Source organism: Dryas octopetala, chromosome 4 (genome assembly GCF_963921425.1).
Source record: "Dryas octopetala chromosome 4, drDryOcto1.1, whole genome shotgun sequence".
Classification (NCBI taxonomy): Eukaryota; Viridiplantae; Streptophyta; class Magnoliopsida; order Rosales; family Rosaceae; genus Dryas; species Dryas octopetala.
In genome coordinates, this window is record NC_141369.1 from 3688826 (window position 1) to 3705928 (window position 17103).

General features: G+C 35.6%; 2 protein-coding genes and 2 long non-coding RNA genes across 4 annotated transcripts; 1 reads left to right on the forward strand and 3 right to left on the reverse strand.

Moving 5' to 3' along the window:
• Positions 1 to 2324: 2324 nt before the first annotated feature.
• LOC147286239 (uncharacterized) lies at positions 2325 to 16112 on the reverse strand. The gene is made up of 5 exons (XR_015122024.1): positions 15720 to 16112; positions 15519 to 15582; positions 13528 to 13657; positions 12551 to 12684; positions 2325 to 2484 (listed from the first exon to the last, which is right to left on the reverse strand). It is a non-coding gene; the product is annotated as an uncharacterized LOC147286239 (long non-coding RNA).
• LOC147286240 (beta-glucosidase 18-like) lies at positions 5101 to 6023 on the forward strand. The gene is made up of 5 exons (XM_086239199.1): positions 5101 to 5317; positions 5414 to 5480; positions 5603 to 5661; positions 5769 to 5844; positions 5980 to 6023. Exons 1-5 carry the CDS (start codon positions 5165 to 5167, stop codon positions 6021 to 6023), a joined length of 399 nt encoding a protein of 132 aa, XP_086095325.1. The 5' UTR covers positions 5101 to 5164.
• LOC147286241 (uncharacterized) lies at positions 7176 to 7972 on the reverse strand. Its single transcript, XR_015121633.1, has 3 exons — positions 7847 to 7972; positions 7334 to 7729; positions 7176 to 7255 (listed from the first exon to the last, which is right to left on the reverse strand). It is a non-coding gene; the product is annotated as an uncharacterized LOC147286241 (long non-coding RNA).
• Positions 8656 to 12402, reverse strand: LOC147286242 (uncharacterized). Its single transcript, XM_086239200.1, has 7 exons — positions 12374 to 12402; positions 10723 to 12283; positions 10528 to 10614; positions 9893 to 10434; positions 9518 to 9802; positions 9335 to 9440; positions 8656 to 9240 (listed from the first exon to the last, which is right to left on the reverse strand). Exons 1-7 carry the CDS (start codon positions 12400 to 12402, stop codon positions 8656 to 8658), a joined length of 3195 nt encoding a protein of 1064 aa, XP_086095326.1.
• Positions 16113 to 17103: the final 991 nt, after the last annotated feature.

A 17103-nucleotide genomic window follows, 5' to 3' on the forward strand; every position in this document is an offset into this window, starting at 1 on the left:
ATAGAGTCAATTTAAACAGAGATCCAAGATTTGTCAACATATAAACAATTAAATTATTGATAATCCATAGTGAAAATGAACAGCAATGCTAGGGCTTCATCCTAGCCCTAGCCCAATATTCAGCTACACATAATTAAATCCATAAACAAATAAGGCATAATAAAACAATTAAAATAAAAGGAAAGGAAAAAGAAATCAAGCCAAGGCAGCAAGGTAGAGGCGGCTGCAAGAAGGTGGCATGATGGCTGCTGCTCGGCCTTGGAGTCCACGGCAAGGTTGCTGAGATGCTCGGCAAAGTGGCAGCAAGGTGGAGGCGTGAGTGGGTGCTGGTGGCTGCGGCAAGACTTGTTCCTCCTCCTCAAATCAGTGCAAAAATAAAAGGAAGAGATGTAAAGAGATAGGGGCTGCAGCAGAAAAATAAAGAGAAGAGAAGGAGATGATGGGGGTTGCGGCAAGAGAAAAGAAAAGAGATGGTGGCTGCTAGGGTTTGCGTCAGAAAAATAAAAGAAAGAAAGAGAGAGAAGCAAGGGTGTGCGGCAAGGAAGAAGGAGGCTAGCTAGGGTTTCTGAAAATTAAAGAGAAGAGAACCCCCTCCTTGAGTTATAAAGATGTATTTATAGAGAAGAGTGGGGCTGAGATTTCTCTTTCTCTTCAATGTGGGATAAGTGCATTCCTTGCACACCAAGACTTATAATTTTCGGCCAAGCATGGGCCTTGGGCTGATTTGGGCTCTTTTTGGGCGTAACTCCCTTTTCAGCTCGCGGAACTGCTGCGCTACCTCCACTAAAATGGCCATATCTTGAGCTAGAAAACTCAGAATCGAAATCCGTAAAATTCTCTGCGAAGCTAACATCTGTATCTTTCCAACCATATATGGCATGCTACCTGATTCATTTTGGAGAATTACAGAATTGCTGTCGAAATTGGTGCTCTATTTTCCAGGGTTTTGACTTCTTTTTCAGCTAAGATTCCTTGGGCTTTCTCTTTGTAGGCGTGATGGGCTTTAATGGTGCATTGGGCTCGCATGTGTTGGGCTGAAGTGACTTGCACAAGATGGGCTAGGGTTTCACTTCATGGGCTGCCACCTTGGACCTTGCGCATAGGGTTTGGGCTGCTAGGGTTTAGCGCATACATGTGCATGCATGGCCCATCTTGATTTCGGCATCTCATAGGCCTACACTACAACAAAAAACCCTTTCCATGACGTTTGAAAAACGCCATGGAAGGCTTTTCATGGCGGTTTCCAAACGCCACGAACCACGTCGTAGATACCGGTGCCATGGAAAGGGTGGCCCTACTACGGCACCGGAAAAACGCTATCTAAAATAGTTTCCATGACGTTGAAAAATTGTCATCCTTCCACACCTTTGATGGCGTTTGATTCGTGTCATGTAAATTCTTTCCATGGCGTAATTACTTGTCATTGAAAATGGTTAACTTTTGATGATTTTCAGTACATGTCATCTAAAAAATTTACATGGCATGGCTTCAACGCCATTGAAAGGGTACAATTTATATGGCGTTTCAACAGTGTCATGCAAAACCTTTCCATGGCGTTATCTCAATGTCATTGAAAATGGCTAACTTTAGATGACTTTCAGTACATGTCATCTAAAGAATTTACATGGCATGGCTTCAACGCCATTGAAAGGGTACAATTTATATGGCGTTTGAGGAATGTCATGCAAAACCTTTCCATGGCGTTATCTCAATGTCATTGAAAATGGCTAACTTTAGATGACTTTCAGTAGCTGTCATCTAATTGTGTTTACATAGCATGATTCAAACGCCATTGAAAGGGTTGGGCCTACAACGATATCTGAAATATGCCATGTTAAAGCGTTTCAATGACGTTTGTTAAATGTCATGAAAGCCTTTCTATGGCATTGTTTACATTGCCATTGAAAAAGTTTAACATTAGATGACCTATATCATCTAATTCTGCCATATTTGAAATGCCATTGCTTTTGGTGACTTTAAAGGGATGCCATGAAGTGGCCAAAAAAAAAAAATAAGGGATGCCATGGAATATTGGGTGTATTTGAAAAAAATAATAATAATACTAATCAATTTTTATCAAATGCATGTATTATAGCAATCTAAAGCTAAACCAATAATGAAATGTCAACAAAATAAGAATTTACAGTAAAGGCAACCAATCTAAAGCAATCTAATACCAAATTAGAATTTACATTAAAGGCAACCAAATTGTTCAAGGTTTTCTACCATTACAACAAAATTAAGGATAATTATATATATAGTAATGAAATTCTAATACATATAATGAAATGTCATTTAATAATATTGACATTGTTTCTAGCTAGTACATACACCACTAGAAACTTAAAATACTGTCTCAAAATGCACATATATATAAATCCTCAAAAGCCAACCTATTAGTGGTAATTTGAGTGAGGATGATTATGTCCAAAAAGTAGCACTGCTTGTGATGGTCATTCCTAATTCCACTCTTTGCTTCTTGATCTGCAGTGACAATGATAACAACAAGTGTGAGCAAATAGGCTTTTGGATGAAAAAAAAATCATGCAAACAAGTCACTGGCCATATGTATGTATGAAAAGCTAAATATATCCCCAGTTGATATAAACTCTGATCAAACTCAAGGCAAAGCTTTAATTAATCAAAGCTAGCAAATTATACAAGGATGTTGCAGAGGACAGAAATGATGAGGTTGAAATCTGCCAGCAAAATAGATAAATTTGGGACTTCCCAAGCCTACTTTCTTTTCTCAATTCTCAATCACATATAAATTTGGGACTTTGCTTCTTTGTACATATCTGCCTTGTGATGAGAAACACATCCACCTTGTCCAAACATACATTGCATGGAATATGAATAAATCAAGGAATTGAATTATTCCCCAATACCAAAATTCCCAGTTCAAAGCTAGAGTTAGGAAAAGTAAAGGAACAAAATTTATATGCTGGGTGCAAAAGAATGTATAAAATAGAATCATAACTAATAGCTGAAATATGTACATGCAATCACGATGCACATGTGGATAACCGACAATTTGAAATAAAAACATAATAATTTTTTAATGAAAAATACTGTATTTTTTTTCCTTTTTATGAAACAATATTGGGAAGGGAGAAGATAAACAACATAGAATAGCTAGTTTCTTCTTATTTTAATTTTTCGTGCTGAAGGACTAACTACTTATTTAGCTCTTATTTTTTTGAATAAACTTTTTACCTCTTATTAAAGAACAAGAGTACTTTCACAGCAGAATCGAGAAGGTAGTTGAGCAATTATTGAATTATAGTACAGGTGCATGAACCTATATATCCACTTATTTTTTGGTACATTAACCTTTATATCGACTTTGCAATCAAGAAGAAAGGTGCACTATCAAATATCAATCAATTAGACACCCTGAATTCGTGGGATAGAATATTAATTATATGTGTGGATGACATATTAGAACTTCCCCTAGGCTTTGTCCATATGAGAGAAGCATGAAATATGAATGAGAGAATATGATGTAAACTAATTATCCATGAGAGAACATGATGATGACTCTTAAGTTTACTGAGCAATTTGATTTATATACTAATTATAAACTAGGGCAAGATCACTTGCATTCCACGCTCTCTAAGTGCAGAAAAATTATAAAGTAAACGATTCAAAAGTTAGTTTACACACCAAATATTAAATAAACTCACTTAATATTTTCAAATATTAAAAAGGTCCACTTAATGATAAATAAATTCACCTTAAAAAAAAGACACTCAAATTGACCAAAAAAATGGCACCAAGTGCACATGAGGCGTTGTACAGTGACAAATTAGTCCTTTTGCCCTTAAGGCTCACAAACTTGGGACTTAAGGCTCACAAATTAATCCCCTACTTTCTTTTCTCAATTCTCAATCACATATAAATTTGGGACTTAAGGCTCAGCCCTTTTGCAGCTAATACACTAGTGATGGGCAAACTTGGAGATGAACACCAAAGTAGTCCAAGTCCTACTAAACATTACAATTTTTTTCCTTGAAAACAGTAATGACTAGGGTGTGTGTGTATACCCGTTTGTGGGGAATGTGCATAATTATGATTTGAGCAAAATCAGACCAGAGTACCAGACCCATCTCAAATAATAAAACTTGTATTGGTCAGAAATTAATAGTTTATTTCAATCCTTAACTCATTAGAAAACATACACACCAAAAAAAGCCATAAATTGTTCAGCTATTGATTCAAACACCACAATTTTGATTTCTAATTTGAGTTATGTTTCGCTTTCGTAACTCAGATGTTCAAAAAAGGACAATCAGAATGTATTTCTAACAAATATTTCCAGTTACTCCTAGGCTTTATCTGACTTGTAAAGGAAATCCTAAGCTTAATTGAGTTTTTTAACAGGTACCCTCTATATTTTGATGCATAGGGAATCACCAAACTGAAGGTATTCATGTAATAAATGTCTATTAATTTGTTATTTTTTCCAAGCAAGAAGAATTGTCAAGAAATTTAGGAAATGCAATAACCTACATTAATAGACAGATTTTTTTTTTCTCCAATATATGTCCACATGAATATATATGCTTCCCTAGCACCTTGTACAAAATGAAATATTTGGTCATGATCAAGATGCATGTTTTCCCTGATCATAAAGTCCCATGATGATATTAAACTCTTATGGCCATTATATTTCTCCTATCCAGACAAGATATCATTTAATTAATGTTTTGTCATAACAAGCTAGGGATATATATATTTTCTAGTTGGGTTTATTTTCATAGAGCATATGAGACATTCTAAAGGACTGAAAATTAAATAACCTCACCTAAAAAATAAGGGTTTTATTTAATAATATAAAGAAAGCAGCCTGCAGTTGCCTCACAGTCACAAAAAGCACAAATTTTTGTCCTCTCCTTTTGTTTTTTGTTTTCTTCCTTTTTACTATTTAATTTGACAAAGGAATTTTCCTTTTTACTAAACTATGTAATGTAGATAATTGATTAATTTTTATCTGTTTTTTAGGTTTCACCCACGAGTCCAAGACTAAGCTACTACCTACCTGTTGTCCCAAAATGCAGTAGACCACTTGACATGCATAATTCCAGCTATACCCAAAACTAGTCAATATTATATATACACCAACTTAATATCATAAACCGCAAAACTTGAAACCAATTACAATATGAAATTCCAGCCCTGTTTCTTGTCCTGCTCTGTTATCTTCCTAATTTCCACTGCTTATTTAGCTCAAAGTCTCAAGCAAGATGAAGAAGAAATTCAAAGGTCTCAGTTCCCAGATGGCTTCTTCTTTGGAGCAAGCACTTCATCTTATCAGGCACTTCTTCTTCTTCTTCCTCTTCTTCTTCTTCTTAAATTCTTTCTTTGCTGAAACTATATCAACTTAACTTTCATACAAATTCAATTTTGTAAGGTTGAAGGGGCTTATCTTGAAGATGGGAAGAGCCTAAGCAACTGGGATGTTTATAGTCACATTCCAGGTAATTCAATAACCAAATTCTAATTAATCTTAATTAATACCATTCTGCTCAGTTGGGCTGCTAATTGCAAAGTACAGGTCTTAATTAACTAAATTAATGTCTACATTTATAAAATACTTCAGGAAAAATAGTGGATAATGAGACTGGAGACTTTGCAGACGACCATTACCATCGCTACTTGGTATTCATTTGATACTTATGATCTTTAATTACAATTAAAATCAGAAGACTAAATGTATACTAGATATGCTAATTACATTTAGTTTTTTGGGACTTGTGTATATATAGGAAGACATTGAGCTGATGCATTCCCTAGGGATAAATGCATACAGGTTCTCCATTTCATGGGCTAGAATTCTACCTGGTAAGTAAGTGTGTTGTTTTATATTACCTTATTAATTAATTGGTTTCTGGGTTAATCTCTTTTCTTTTTTTGTTGCTTGGTTATGTTAATCTGGGCTATTTACAACTTTAATATGATGATTTGTTGAACCAACAGATGGGATGCTCGGAAAAGTCAATCCAAGTGGGATTGGAAGCTGAATTTTATAGAAAGTTGATGACCACACCCTCAAACCTTTTCCACTTGTTAATTAGTGTCCTTAGCAACTACTTCTAAATCTACAATCACATCATTCATGTTGTACCTTAACAGCAAGAAAATTAAACATTGACAATATAAAAAGCCATAACTAAACCAAAGTCTTTAGATATTACCTCAAACATCAGTCAATTCTAATATACTTGTGTGGCCAAGCAACAGTGCTTCCCAAAGCATCATCAAGTATGAAAAATTCACGTGAACTCCTGAACAATGGCACTTGATGAACTACAATGTCTTGCACCCAAACTTTATAGCAATCTGGTCCAAGGACAACATGATGTATAAGTGTTGTCGGATCTGTAGATTCAATCTCTGCTCTTGCCACTTCTTGGCCTGTTCCATCCCAATTTAAAAGTGTACACTTTGCCTTAACAAGGTTTCCACTAGACAGGTTCACATTAGGAAGGACTTGGGTACTACGTTCTGGAGACTAAAATAAAACCAATAAAAATACTCAAATGTCAGCTTCCGAGGTAAACATGTTAGTTGATACAGTTTTCTACACTATAATTTGGAAAATGGGCAATAGAATGTAGAAGAAGATGTCTTTGTTGTTTTAAACTATTTGAATCATTTTACCTTTGGAGTTGGATCTGGGCATTTTGCAACTTCCTCACCAGTTTTGCCTTGCTTTTATAAAAAAAAAGAAACAATTGAGATGCTTCATGCTGTTATAGTAATAGAATTGAGAAAAACCACTAGAGTATCTGTCAAAACTTACCATGTACGATGCAAATTGAGCAATACTATCCTCTAGCTGCTTTTGTCTAATCAACAGTTGACTCATATCATTCACTAGTGATTGTCTCCATGAATTGCTTTCGATTTGAGCATTTACCTTCGTAGGTGTAACTCCAAATCGTAGTGCTCGAACACGACCAGGACGTTCCTTACCAAGCACTTCAGTCAATGCATCCTCTGAAATGTCAATTGGATTCTCACTAGCTGGGTGCTTGCCATTTTTTCTTTGATTTTTTCCTAAAATCAGCCAATAAATAAATGTAAATACCATAGTTGAAAGCATTGGTGAAAAAAGCAAGGCATATTTGAATTCATAGTTAATACATACAATTGTAGTAGCAACAGCCTCACTCATTTTGGCTTTTTTGGGTATATGTCCCTTAATCCATAATTCAGGCCTACTCAAAGGTTTATCGGGGTTCTTTGTTCTCTGCATACACAAATAAACACCAAATATTGGTCATACATGCTGTTAACTGTTCTACAAGTATGTTTGAGTGGTACTTACTTCAGCATGTTCCAATCGTGCATAACCTCTTCGGCTCAATGTGTGCTGTAGAGTCTGTTGGGCTCGTATTTTCCTCATTTTCTCACTTTTGGCCTGGAATGATAAGAACATCAGTCAATTTCATGTGTAATCTTAGATCTACAAATACAAATTCCCTTATCGAAACACAAATAGTCATACTTTCCACCCATCTGACATGCGTTCTGTCACAAATGCATCCCACTCCTTCTGTTTGACATCAGCAGGCTTGATTAGGGCAATATGGCGTTTATGATCTTGTCCAGATTGTAAAACTTCTCTAATTGAGATGGATAACGCGGACTTCCAGCTTCTCCATAACTTGCCCATCATCATGAATATCAACTTTTTGTGGCTGGCATCCACTGTGTACTTTTGCTGCCATTTGAGTCAAGACTTAATTAAGCATCATACATTATGAATTACAATCAGGTATAACCTTATAAAAATTTGCAAAAGGTACATTATATATAGATATATATATAATAACATTACCATTAAGAGCTTCCAAGCATCACTTTTAATCTTGGTTTCCACTTTGTCCCAACTACATACATTGATTGGCACCAATTCTCGTGCTATACACCCGAGAGTTGAACTGAAACGTATAGAGTCAACACCAACAGGTTGGCCAAATTCGTTCCACTCAACATTTTTGCGGGTTTTTTCTCCGGTTGCCATCACTTGCAGTGTTGTTTTGCCCCTAATCTTCTTCTTTTGAGGACTGGATTCAGAGCATTCATCTCTAACAGAATGCCCTTCTCCAATTTCATGGCTAGCTCTTTTTTTTCCTGGATGTGAAGGCTGCACAATCAAAATATTTGCCAAAATTAGTATAAAAGAGGAAATGAACTAAAAAATGTACAATTAATAAAAAAACAAATTTGTATTGCAGCTAGCTCACCTCCCCCATAGTGTAGGCAACAAATGCAGAATTTGAGGTCAACTTTAATAAGTTAGGTACTGCAACAGCAACCACACCAAAGGCAGAATCAGTTTTCACGTAATCGTATAAGTATAACTTGAAAAATAAAGCAAGGTATCTGAGCTATGAATTGAAAATATAAACAATCAGTTGAGTTAATCACTCTATTACCATTTTGCAGCCTAAATTTAGTAACATGGGTAACAAAAAATATGGAATTCATTAAAGAATAACTGTTATCACTTTACAAACATAAGAAACTTCACAAGATACAAGAATTACATTTCATGACAAACACTCTTTGGTGCCTTAACAACTATATAAATTCAAAATTCCCCAAAAGATGCCATTAACACCTGGCTACAAGTTAAATTAAACATTACATAGTTGGAGCAGATATGTCCCTATTGTCTATATCAAGTGTAGATACATCTTGTGGCATATATGATGTATAAACACTCTCATCATATGGATCCAACTCATGAAAACCTCTTGGTGGTGCCTTTAGTACTATATACCAATTTGAGGTTTCACTTTCTCTAGAATAAAAGACTTGTTTAGCTTGTGAAGCTAGAATGAATGGATCCCTTTCAAATTTACTTAAACCTTCATGAAGGTTAACTAATGTGAAACCATCTTCTCTTTTCACACCACTAACAATGTTGGCCCAATCACAGAGAAATACAGGTAACCTAAAAGTGTTGAAGTCCAGCAGCAAAATGTCTTTTATAACCCCATAATAATCAACTTTAGCAACAATTTGTGATGTGTCTTTCACACTAGCCCTGCATAATGTTTCAGCTTCAACATAAACACCATAGTTTTGTGTAGAATTATCAACATCTATTGTGTGAAAGCGTTGTCCATTGATAATATAACCAGCGTGAGACTTTGCATAACGCCTAGGCCCTTTTACAAGAGATTCAAATGTCTCAGACTTGTTTGCAGCTGTAGCTGCTTCAGACTCAACCTGTGCAACCATAAGAGAATGAAATTAAGCTTTAATTTAGGAGTTTTGTACCATGGAAGTACTTAAAAGAAAGAAATGTCTTTCTAACCTTGCTTTTTAACCATTCCCTAAATGTTTGTAAATGTCTTTTCTCTAGCAAACTATCATCATGTAGCAAACGCCGATCTAAATGCTTTAACTCAGCCTTATGTGCCCTAATATAAAAATTACATTGTCATGAATACTAGTCAGTTAAGTAGCCATTAAGGGAAGATGTAGTTAGTGTACTCACTCAATATAGGGTTCAACTTCAGCACTGTTAAGTAGCACATATAGGTGAACCACTTCTATCATTTCAGCTGACAATTCACTTGTTCGCCCACTACGCAGTGGGCTCCCGCATACGATTGTTTCATCTGCAAATTCTTCATTGCGATTGTATTTAGCACCTACTGCTGCCACTTGTGGCATGTATCCACTACAAAATCTCACACACTCCTCAACCAAATAACATTCTGCTATGCATCCTTCCGTTCGTGCACGATTTTTAACATACCCTTTAAGCACCTTCATATATCTAACAATTGCAGTCCAATAAAAACTGATTAGCTATGCATGGTTAGAACTTACTTTTAACTAAGGATTTAAGAGATCATAGTTACATTACCTCTCAAAAGGGTACATCCACCGATAATGCACCGGTCCACATAATCTAGCTTCTCGTCCTAGATGAATTGTTAAGTGAACCATAATATCAAAAAAGGAAGGAGGGAAGTACCTTTCCAACATGCAGACAGTATCCACAATTTCATCATCTAATTCTTCAAATCTGTTTTTATCAATAACACTTTGGCATAGCTCGTTAAAAAAGGAACACAGCCGAAAGATTGCCTTTCGTAGCCCATCAGGTAACATTCCTTTTATAGCAACTGATAACAATTGCTGCATCAACACATGGTAATCATGGGACTTAAGACCAAGTATTTTGCATTCTTTCACCTTGATACAATTCCCAATATTAGAACTATATCCATCAGGTAGCTTTAATCTAAAAAGCCTCTCACAAAATTTCTGCTTCTCAGCCTTTGATAGTGTATAGCGTATTGATGAAAACTGCACTTTGTTGTTGCGTGCTTCCAAAGGCAGCTTTTGCACAAGATCCAACAGCTCAATATCCCTTCGCGAATCAGGATCATTCTTAGAATTACCCTTATCCTTTGAGGATTTTCCAATATTCCTTGCTTTTTTCTTATCCTTTGAATTTCCCATATCCTTTGATTTTCTCTTCTTTTTTCCCTTCACCTTAACATCAAATATTGTACCTATAACACTCTCACAAACATTTTTTTCTACATGCATTACATCCAAATTATGGCGTAATGGTAATACCTGCAGCACCAATAACACAATATACACTTACTATTCCCTTAAAGATTAAGATACACTGTAAACTAAAATTAACTAACAATTAACTTTAAAATGCCAAAAATAACTAACCTCCCAATATGGTAAGTCAAAAAATATTGACTTCTTTTTCCACATTTTAGATGAATCCCCCTTCTCTACCCGTTTTCTCTTTTTTTGGCCTTTTCCCCACTCATTTCTAAAGTCACATAAAGTAGCTGCAATTTCTGGCCCAGATAATGGTTTCGGTGGCCTCCTTGTTTCTTTGGTTCCATCAAACAAATTTGATTGGTTGCGCCACGAGTGATTTGGTACAAGAAACCGCCTATGACCCATATACACAGTCTTATTTGCAACTGACAACCACTGAGAGCACGTATTCGGACCACATACTGGACAAGCGAATTCTCCCTTTGTAGTACATCCAGCTAGATTTCCATATGCTGGAAAATCATTTATTGTCCACAACAAAATGGCTTTCAAGTTGAACATGGATTTGCTGAATGCATCGTATATGTCCACGCCATTATTCCAAAGCTCCTTCAAGTCATCCACAAGTGGTTCTAAATACACGTCTATATCATTTCCCGGCTGTTTTGGGCCAGGAATAAGTAAAGTCAGCATCAAATTCTCATGCGACATGCATACATTCGGTGGCAGATTATAGGTAACTAAGATCACTGGCCAACAACTATATGTACTGCCATTATTGAAGGGGTTAAACCCATCAGTCGCAAGCCCAAGCCTTAGATTTCTAGGATCAGATGCAAAGTTAGGCCACTTATTATTGACAATCCTCCATGCGAATGAGTCAACCGGATGACGCATCATTCCATCTTGACTATGGTGAGTGGAGTGCCAAGTTAGTTGCTGGCCCTTTTCTATTGAAAGAAACATCCTTCGAAATCTAGGTATTATAGGAAAGTAACGCAAAACTTTCTTTGGAACACCCTTCTTAATCTTCTTAGTGCGTGGGTTTACTTTCCATCGTGATGAACCACATTTGGGACATGTCTCCATGTGCTCTTTCTCTTTTCTAAATAGGCAACAATCATTAACGCAGGCATCAATCTTCTCATACCCTAAATTAAACTCTTTTACAAACTTTGCTACTGCATATAAAGAGTTTGGCAGATTGTTATCATCCGGAAGCATATCCTTAAAAGTCTCAAGAAAATCATCGAATGCCTTATTAGTCAAGCCATGTGCAGCTTTAAGCTTGTACAGAATTAAGGTAGCTGATATCTTTGTGTACTTTCTACACCCTACATATAAAGGAGATTCAGCCTCCTCTAACTTCTTTGCTAAACCCTCCTCTACATTGTTAGGTGCCAAATTTTCGACTCTATCAAAAGGAATGTACGTATCATTGTACATCATTTGTACATCTGCCCTGTTTTTATCTTCATTTAGCAAAGGCATCTGAAAATCTGCATTTTTTGTACCACTACTTGGTTGTTCCCCATGGAGGATCCAAACCTTGTATAGAGGGTCAAAACCATATTTGAGCATATGCATGTAAAAATCTTCATCATTTTGTGAGTTAAGATTTTTACAGAGACTACAAGGACATACGAGCATATCAGGATTCCTTGCATACTCTTTAGCATTTTTAATGAAGATTGTTAACCCTTCTTGGTACTCCCGACTAATGCTACAAAGAAAGAAAAAAATACATATATTACTATCCACTCTAAATAAGTCCCTAAACTATCTATGGGAAAAGTTAGATATTTTAAGAAACCTGGGAAAAGTTGTCCAGCTCTTATCCATCCTTAATAAGCTTTTTTAATCTAAGAACATATGATTTACACAAATTAAAGTTTCAGACCTTAACTACATCCAGTGCAGAACATATTCAAAAGCAATCCATCTCACATATATTTACCACAACTATGATCTAATAAAATAAGTTTCATACCTTCCTGATTGTTTTCATGTTTCACCTTTGACAGCAATGTAACCTCCCTTCGAAATTTTTCCTTGCGTTAAGACTAAACAGCTGATGTTCTGGTTGGCAGTATAATTTTTACAGCAACAAGCTTGGATTTGTACCTAGAAACATAATGGAAAGCTTCAGCAGTCTTAAATCCATAACATAAAATTCCTCAATTACAACACTTGGATTTATGAATATTATATATACACACACTAATAAGAAATAAAATTATGATCCACACTCAGATTTGTACCAGATACATTAGAAGGCGAAGAACAACAAAACTGAAAGAATTAGAAACCAAAAACGAATTGAGATTTTATTTCTTATTATGTAGCTTTCCAAAATTACGGACATCATTATGTATGTCAATAATACCAACTTCTTAAAGGCGTTCTGCAGATAATGCTCTATCAAGTTTAGAGTGCTAGACAGTTCTCATATAATGATGTATAGCTTGAGCTGTTTGTCCAGTTTCTCCAAATATACTTTACTCCCTATCATTATAATGCCAAAAGCTCCATAAATGGTTACATTATCAGTACCTTAGGAAGTTAAAAGAGAAGCATTATTACTCCAAGGCAAGATTATCCCAAAACAGCATAATATTAAATACTTGCTGGCCAATTTGCAGAAGCTAACACAGGGCATTGAATACCAATTTAGGAACAGATGTACGTGTATAGTGACTGGGAGGTGTTCATTTCCTTGTGTCAAAATTTCATGTCACCTTGATAAATAGAATAAATATATTTCTTAAAACAAAAGGTTAATTTTCGTAAGGGTATTCTTCTAATCACCGAAACTAAGGGACGGAGGAACCAAAATAGTATATCATAACAGACAAGTATAAACAGTTCAAGTCCTTTACAAAAGGAGAAAAGGTTTCCCGAGATATGATGAGAAATATATATGCATATAGTTAGACAAATGCAAGTATCAGGGAATAAGTTTCATACCTTCACGATGTTTTCATGTTTCACCTTTGACAGCAATGTAACCTCCTGAAATTTTTCCTTGCGTTCAGGATAAACAGCTGATGTTCTGGTTGGCTATATAATTTTAACAGCAAAAGGCTTGGATTTGTACCTAGAAACATAATGGAAAGCTTCAGCAATCTTAAATCCATAACATAAAATTCCTCAATTGTAGCACTCATATGTAGTATTTGCTTATCAATTTTTTCTTTCTTTACTTGAATTATAATCCTTGACTGTTTCTAATTTAATGGTCTTTTACATTTGGTTGTTTCAGCTTTGTTTATCTAAAATACAATCTAATCTTGTACTCGATTTTTTCAAAAATAAACCAAGTAATTTGTAGAACTGCATTGATTTGGTGGCCATGTCTCTATGAGTATAGGATAATTGCAATCATGTATCATCAATGACAAGCATGTAAATACTTTTCTCCAAATAATATGAAAAGGCCATTCTGAGACTAGGCGTCCCTCAAACCAGTCTTCTAAATAGGTTCTGTCATTCTGAGACTCTAGTGTTCTTAATTTATTGCTATTCAAAGTAAATCTCATTTTTCTTTACGCCATACCCCTGGAGAGATCAGGAGATGTTAGATAACCTGCCCTTTTTCATATTGAAAACTAAGTAATTCAAACATTTCTAGTTTGAGGACTAGAGATATAGCAAGCAAAATGGAACTGAAGTACTGAACATTTCTGGTTATAAGTTACCATTTTTGTTATATGGTTCATGGCATCAGTAGCCATCAAATGGCTACTGATGCCATATGACTGATTACATTTTTTTTTTTTTTTCAGGTTGGTACAGGTGTAACAAATGCATTGATTAATGCACGAAAAGCTTTCGATAAATCTTTTGCTGGTGAAGCAGAGGATGTTCCCATATTATCAACTAGTGCAGCCTATGGAGTTTATATGGCAGTTTCTAGCAATCTGAGGTACAGGGGCCTTCCAAATTTAAGTATTCTATTTATTCTTTATTCTTTAGTAAAAGGCCAACAGATTCTCTTGTAAATATTGTATTTCCTGAGAGAATAGAATGCTACAAGTCTTAATGCCTCATGTTGGCATCTAATCTTCACATATTCTACAGAAAAATAAGGTGGGGGAAGAGAAAAAATAAAATACCAAACTTACGTAAGACTAGCTGCTAAATGATGTTTTTCAGAAAAATAAGGAAGCCTTGCCTATTGGACAATCACAATTAAAACTGCACCTATATTATTGAAATAATTTATCTCTCCTATGCTAACAAATGAATGAACTCCAAAATACAGAATGTTCATGTCTCACTTTGGAGCATTCACAATTGCAATTAAAACTGAACCTATATAAATGAAAGTTGTCTATGCTAACAAATGAATATCCAGAATGTACATTATGTCCCATTTCTCTCAATAACAATTATCATCAATGCTATTGCTTTTAGATGTCTTCTCGTAGAATATATATATAGACTGTAATCCCAACCATTATAACATATTGATAAAAGACCACCTCCACTCACACATGAATTTGTACAACAACTTTGCATATATATGTAGCAAAATAGCAGAACAAATTGTCTCAGATTCTTTAGTCCAAAGAATATACAATTTGACAAACAATAGACTGCTAATCTACTTGCTCGGCATTGAAAGACAAACACAAAGCAAAGAACATTGTTGTTGTCAAATAAGTTAGAGTTGTAAGAGAAATGTATAATTGCAGACACATTAACTCAAATAATGCACAGCTTAGTTTACACTCAGAGGTTCACCAATAATGAGAACTAGAGCTTCAAGATGAAATTGAACGTAAATGGGGCACTAAAATTGAGATTTGGCACCCAATACACCAACCCCCATTAAAACCCATAAATCATCAAAACCTTCAAAAAGGTTTATCACAACAAAAACCCAGATTCCCAAAACCAATACAACTCAAAGACCAGAGCAAAACAAAGCCAAAAACTCAACCAAACAAACCAACCTTGACTTAAACGACGTCGTCGTAGATGGTCCCGCACTGCTTCTGGACGCAATATCAGGAAATGCTTCGATGCCGACATTGTTTTACAATCAGAAATCAGAAAACATTTACAAATTAGAAATCAAATGCGTTCAGGAAAAAAAAAATCCCAAATTTCAGGGATTCCAACACCATTCACCATTCACAGGTTTCAAAGCTTACCGTGAGAGTTTCAGAGAAACAGTGAAGATGAAATTGTCTGAGAAACAACTTGGCTCCTCTTCATTCTCTACAGGGTTCCAACCATTTCTTCAACATATGTGACAACGAGTGGGGCAGAGATATATTCCAGAGATAGAACACAGGAATAAGAGGCAAGCTCACAGAGAGGATGGAGATTTAGTGTGTGGAGAAAGTGGAGATTCAGACAGAAACAATAACCCAGACACCGAGAGTGGAGGTTTAGTGTGTGGCTGAGTCTGGTGGTAGGTGAGGCTCGTTTTTCCGCGAAAATTTTCTATCCCGCCCGTTGGAGGCAAATATTTTGGGCTGAAATTTTTTTTAATTCGCCAGATTTTTCATAGCGTTGAAAAAGTGTCCTAGAATTCAAGTTTATGACATTTCTATGTTGTCATGGTTTAGTCGAAGTATCCATGACGTTGGAAAAACGCCATCCCATTTTTAAATTTTTATGGCACAATATTCATGTCATTGTTTCATTATTTAATGACATTTTTATTTGATTGTCATAGTTAACTATCTATATACTGTATTCCATGGCGTTTTATTTTAAAACGCCATAATAGTGTCTTTTCATGACATTGATTTTTAAAACGCCATTAATAAAATGTCATGAAAAGTCAAATTTGTTGTAGTGCTATGGCCCATTTGACTTGTTGACTTCCATCTATGACTATTGACCATTGACTTTTGACTCCCATTTTGCCCCTCATTTCCATTTGAATTAAAATTCATTTCTTCCCTTTATTCATTTCCATGGATGTCCACCACCTTCTAGAAGCTTCTGAAACCTTGACTTTGTAGAGTTGACTTTGACCAACATTTCCTAGTGCAACTAGGATTTCTTGTAAATGAAAGATTCCTTATCCATTTTGATTACTCGTAATGACCATATTGCCCCTGGAGTCTCCTAGTGTCATTAGGACTCCTTTCCCTAGTAGGGTTAGGTTTCCTAGTTCAACCAGGAATTCCTGTTCCAATCAGGATTTCTCATTTATGGCTCGACAATGATGGTTCTGGACTTGATGTCTTATGGTGTGACTAGGAATCCTCATTTGACTAGGATTTTAGCTCTTTTCCTAGTTTGACCAGGATTTCTCCACTTTTCCTAGTTTGACTAGGAAATGTCTAAAAATGGCTCTTTCAGCTCCTTTTCTCTTCTTTGCTCACTTTATCCTATAAGAACAAAAACAAACTAACAACACACAAAATATCGAGTTCTTGCACTCTGGGTTAGGGAGTTAGTATCATAAAATAGTGTAAAATGAGCACTCAACACTTGTCTCATCAAGACGAGATCGGCTCGGTTCAGCATTATCGATGGTCAGCTCTACAAAAGAGGTTTCTCTCTGCCTTACCTGCGGTG

Excerpts from the sequence above, each read along its gene's own strand:
- LOC147286240 (XM_086239199.1), top strand. The coding sequence starts at position 5,165 with ATGAAATTCCAGCCCTGTTTCTTGTCCTGCTCTGTTATCTTCCTAATT. Across the intron at positions 5,318-5,413 it reads CAAGCACTTCATCTTATCAG|GTTGAAGGGGCTTATCTTGA; the intron begins GCACTTCTTCTT and ends CAATTTTGTAAG. Across the intron at positions 5,662-5,768 it reads ACCATTACCATCGCTACTTG|GAAGACATTGAGCTGATGCA; the intron begins GTATTCATTTGA and ends GTGTATATATAG.
- LOC147286242 (XM_086239200.1), bottom strand. The coding sequence starts at position 12,402 with ATGGATAAGAGCTGGACAACTTTTCCCAG. Across the intron at positions 10,615-10,722 it reads TTGACTTACCATATTGGGAG|GTATTACCATTACGCCATAA; the intron begins GTTAGTTATTTT and ends TTGGTGCTGCAG. Across the intron at positions 9,241-9,334 it reads GGGAATGGTTAAAAAGCAAG|TCTGAAGCAGCTACAGCTGC; the intron begins GTTAGAAAGACA and ends GCACAGGTTGAG.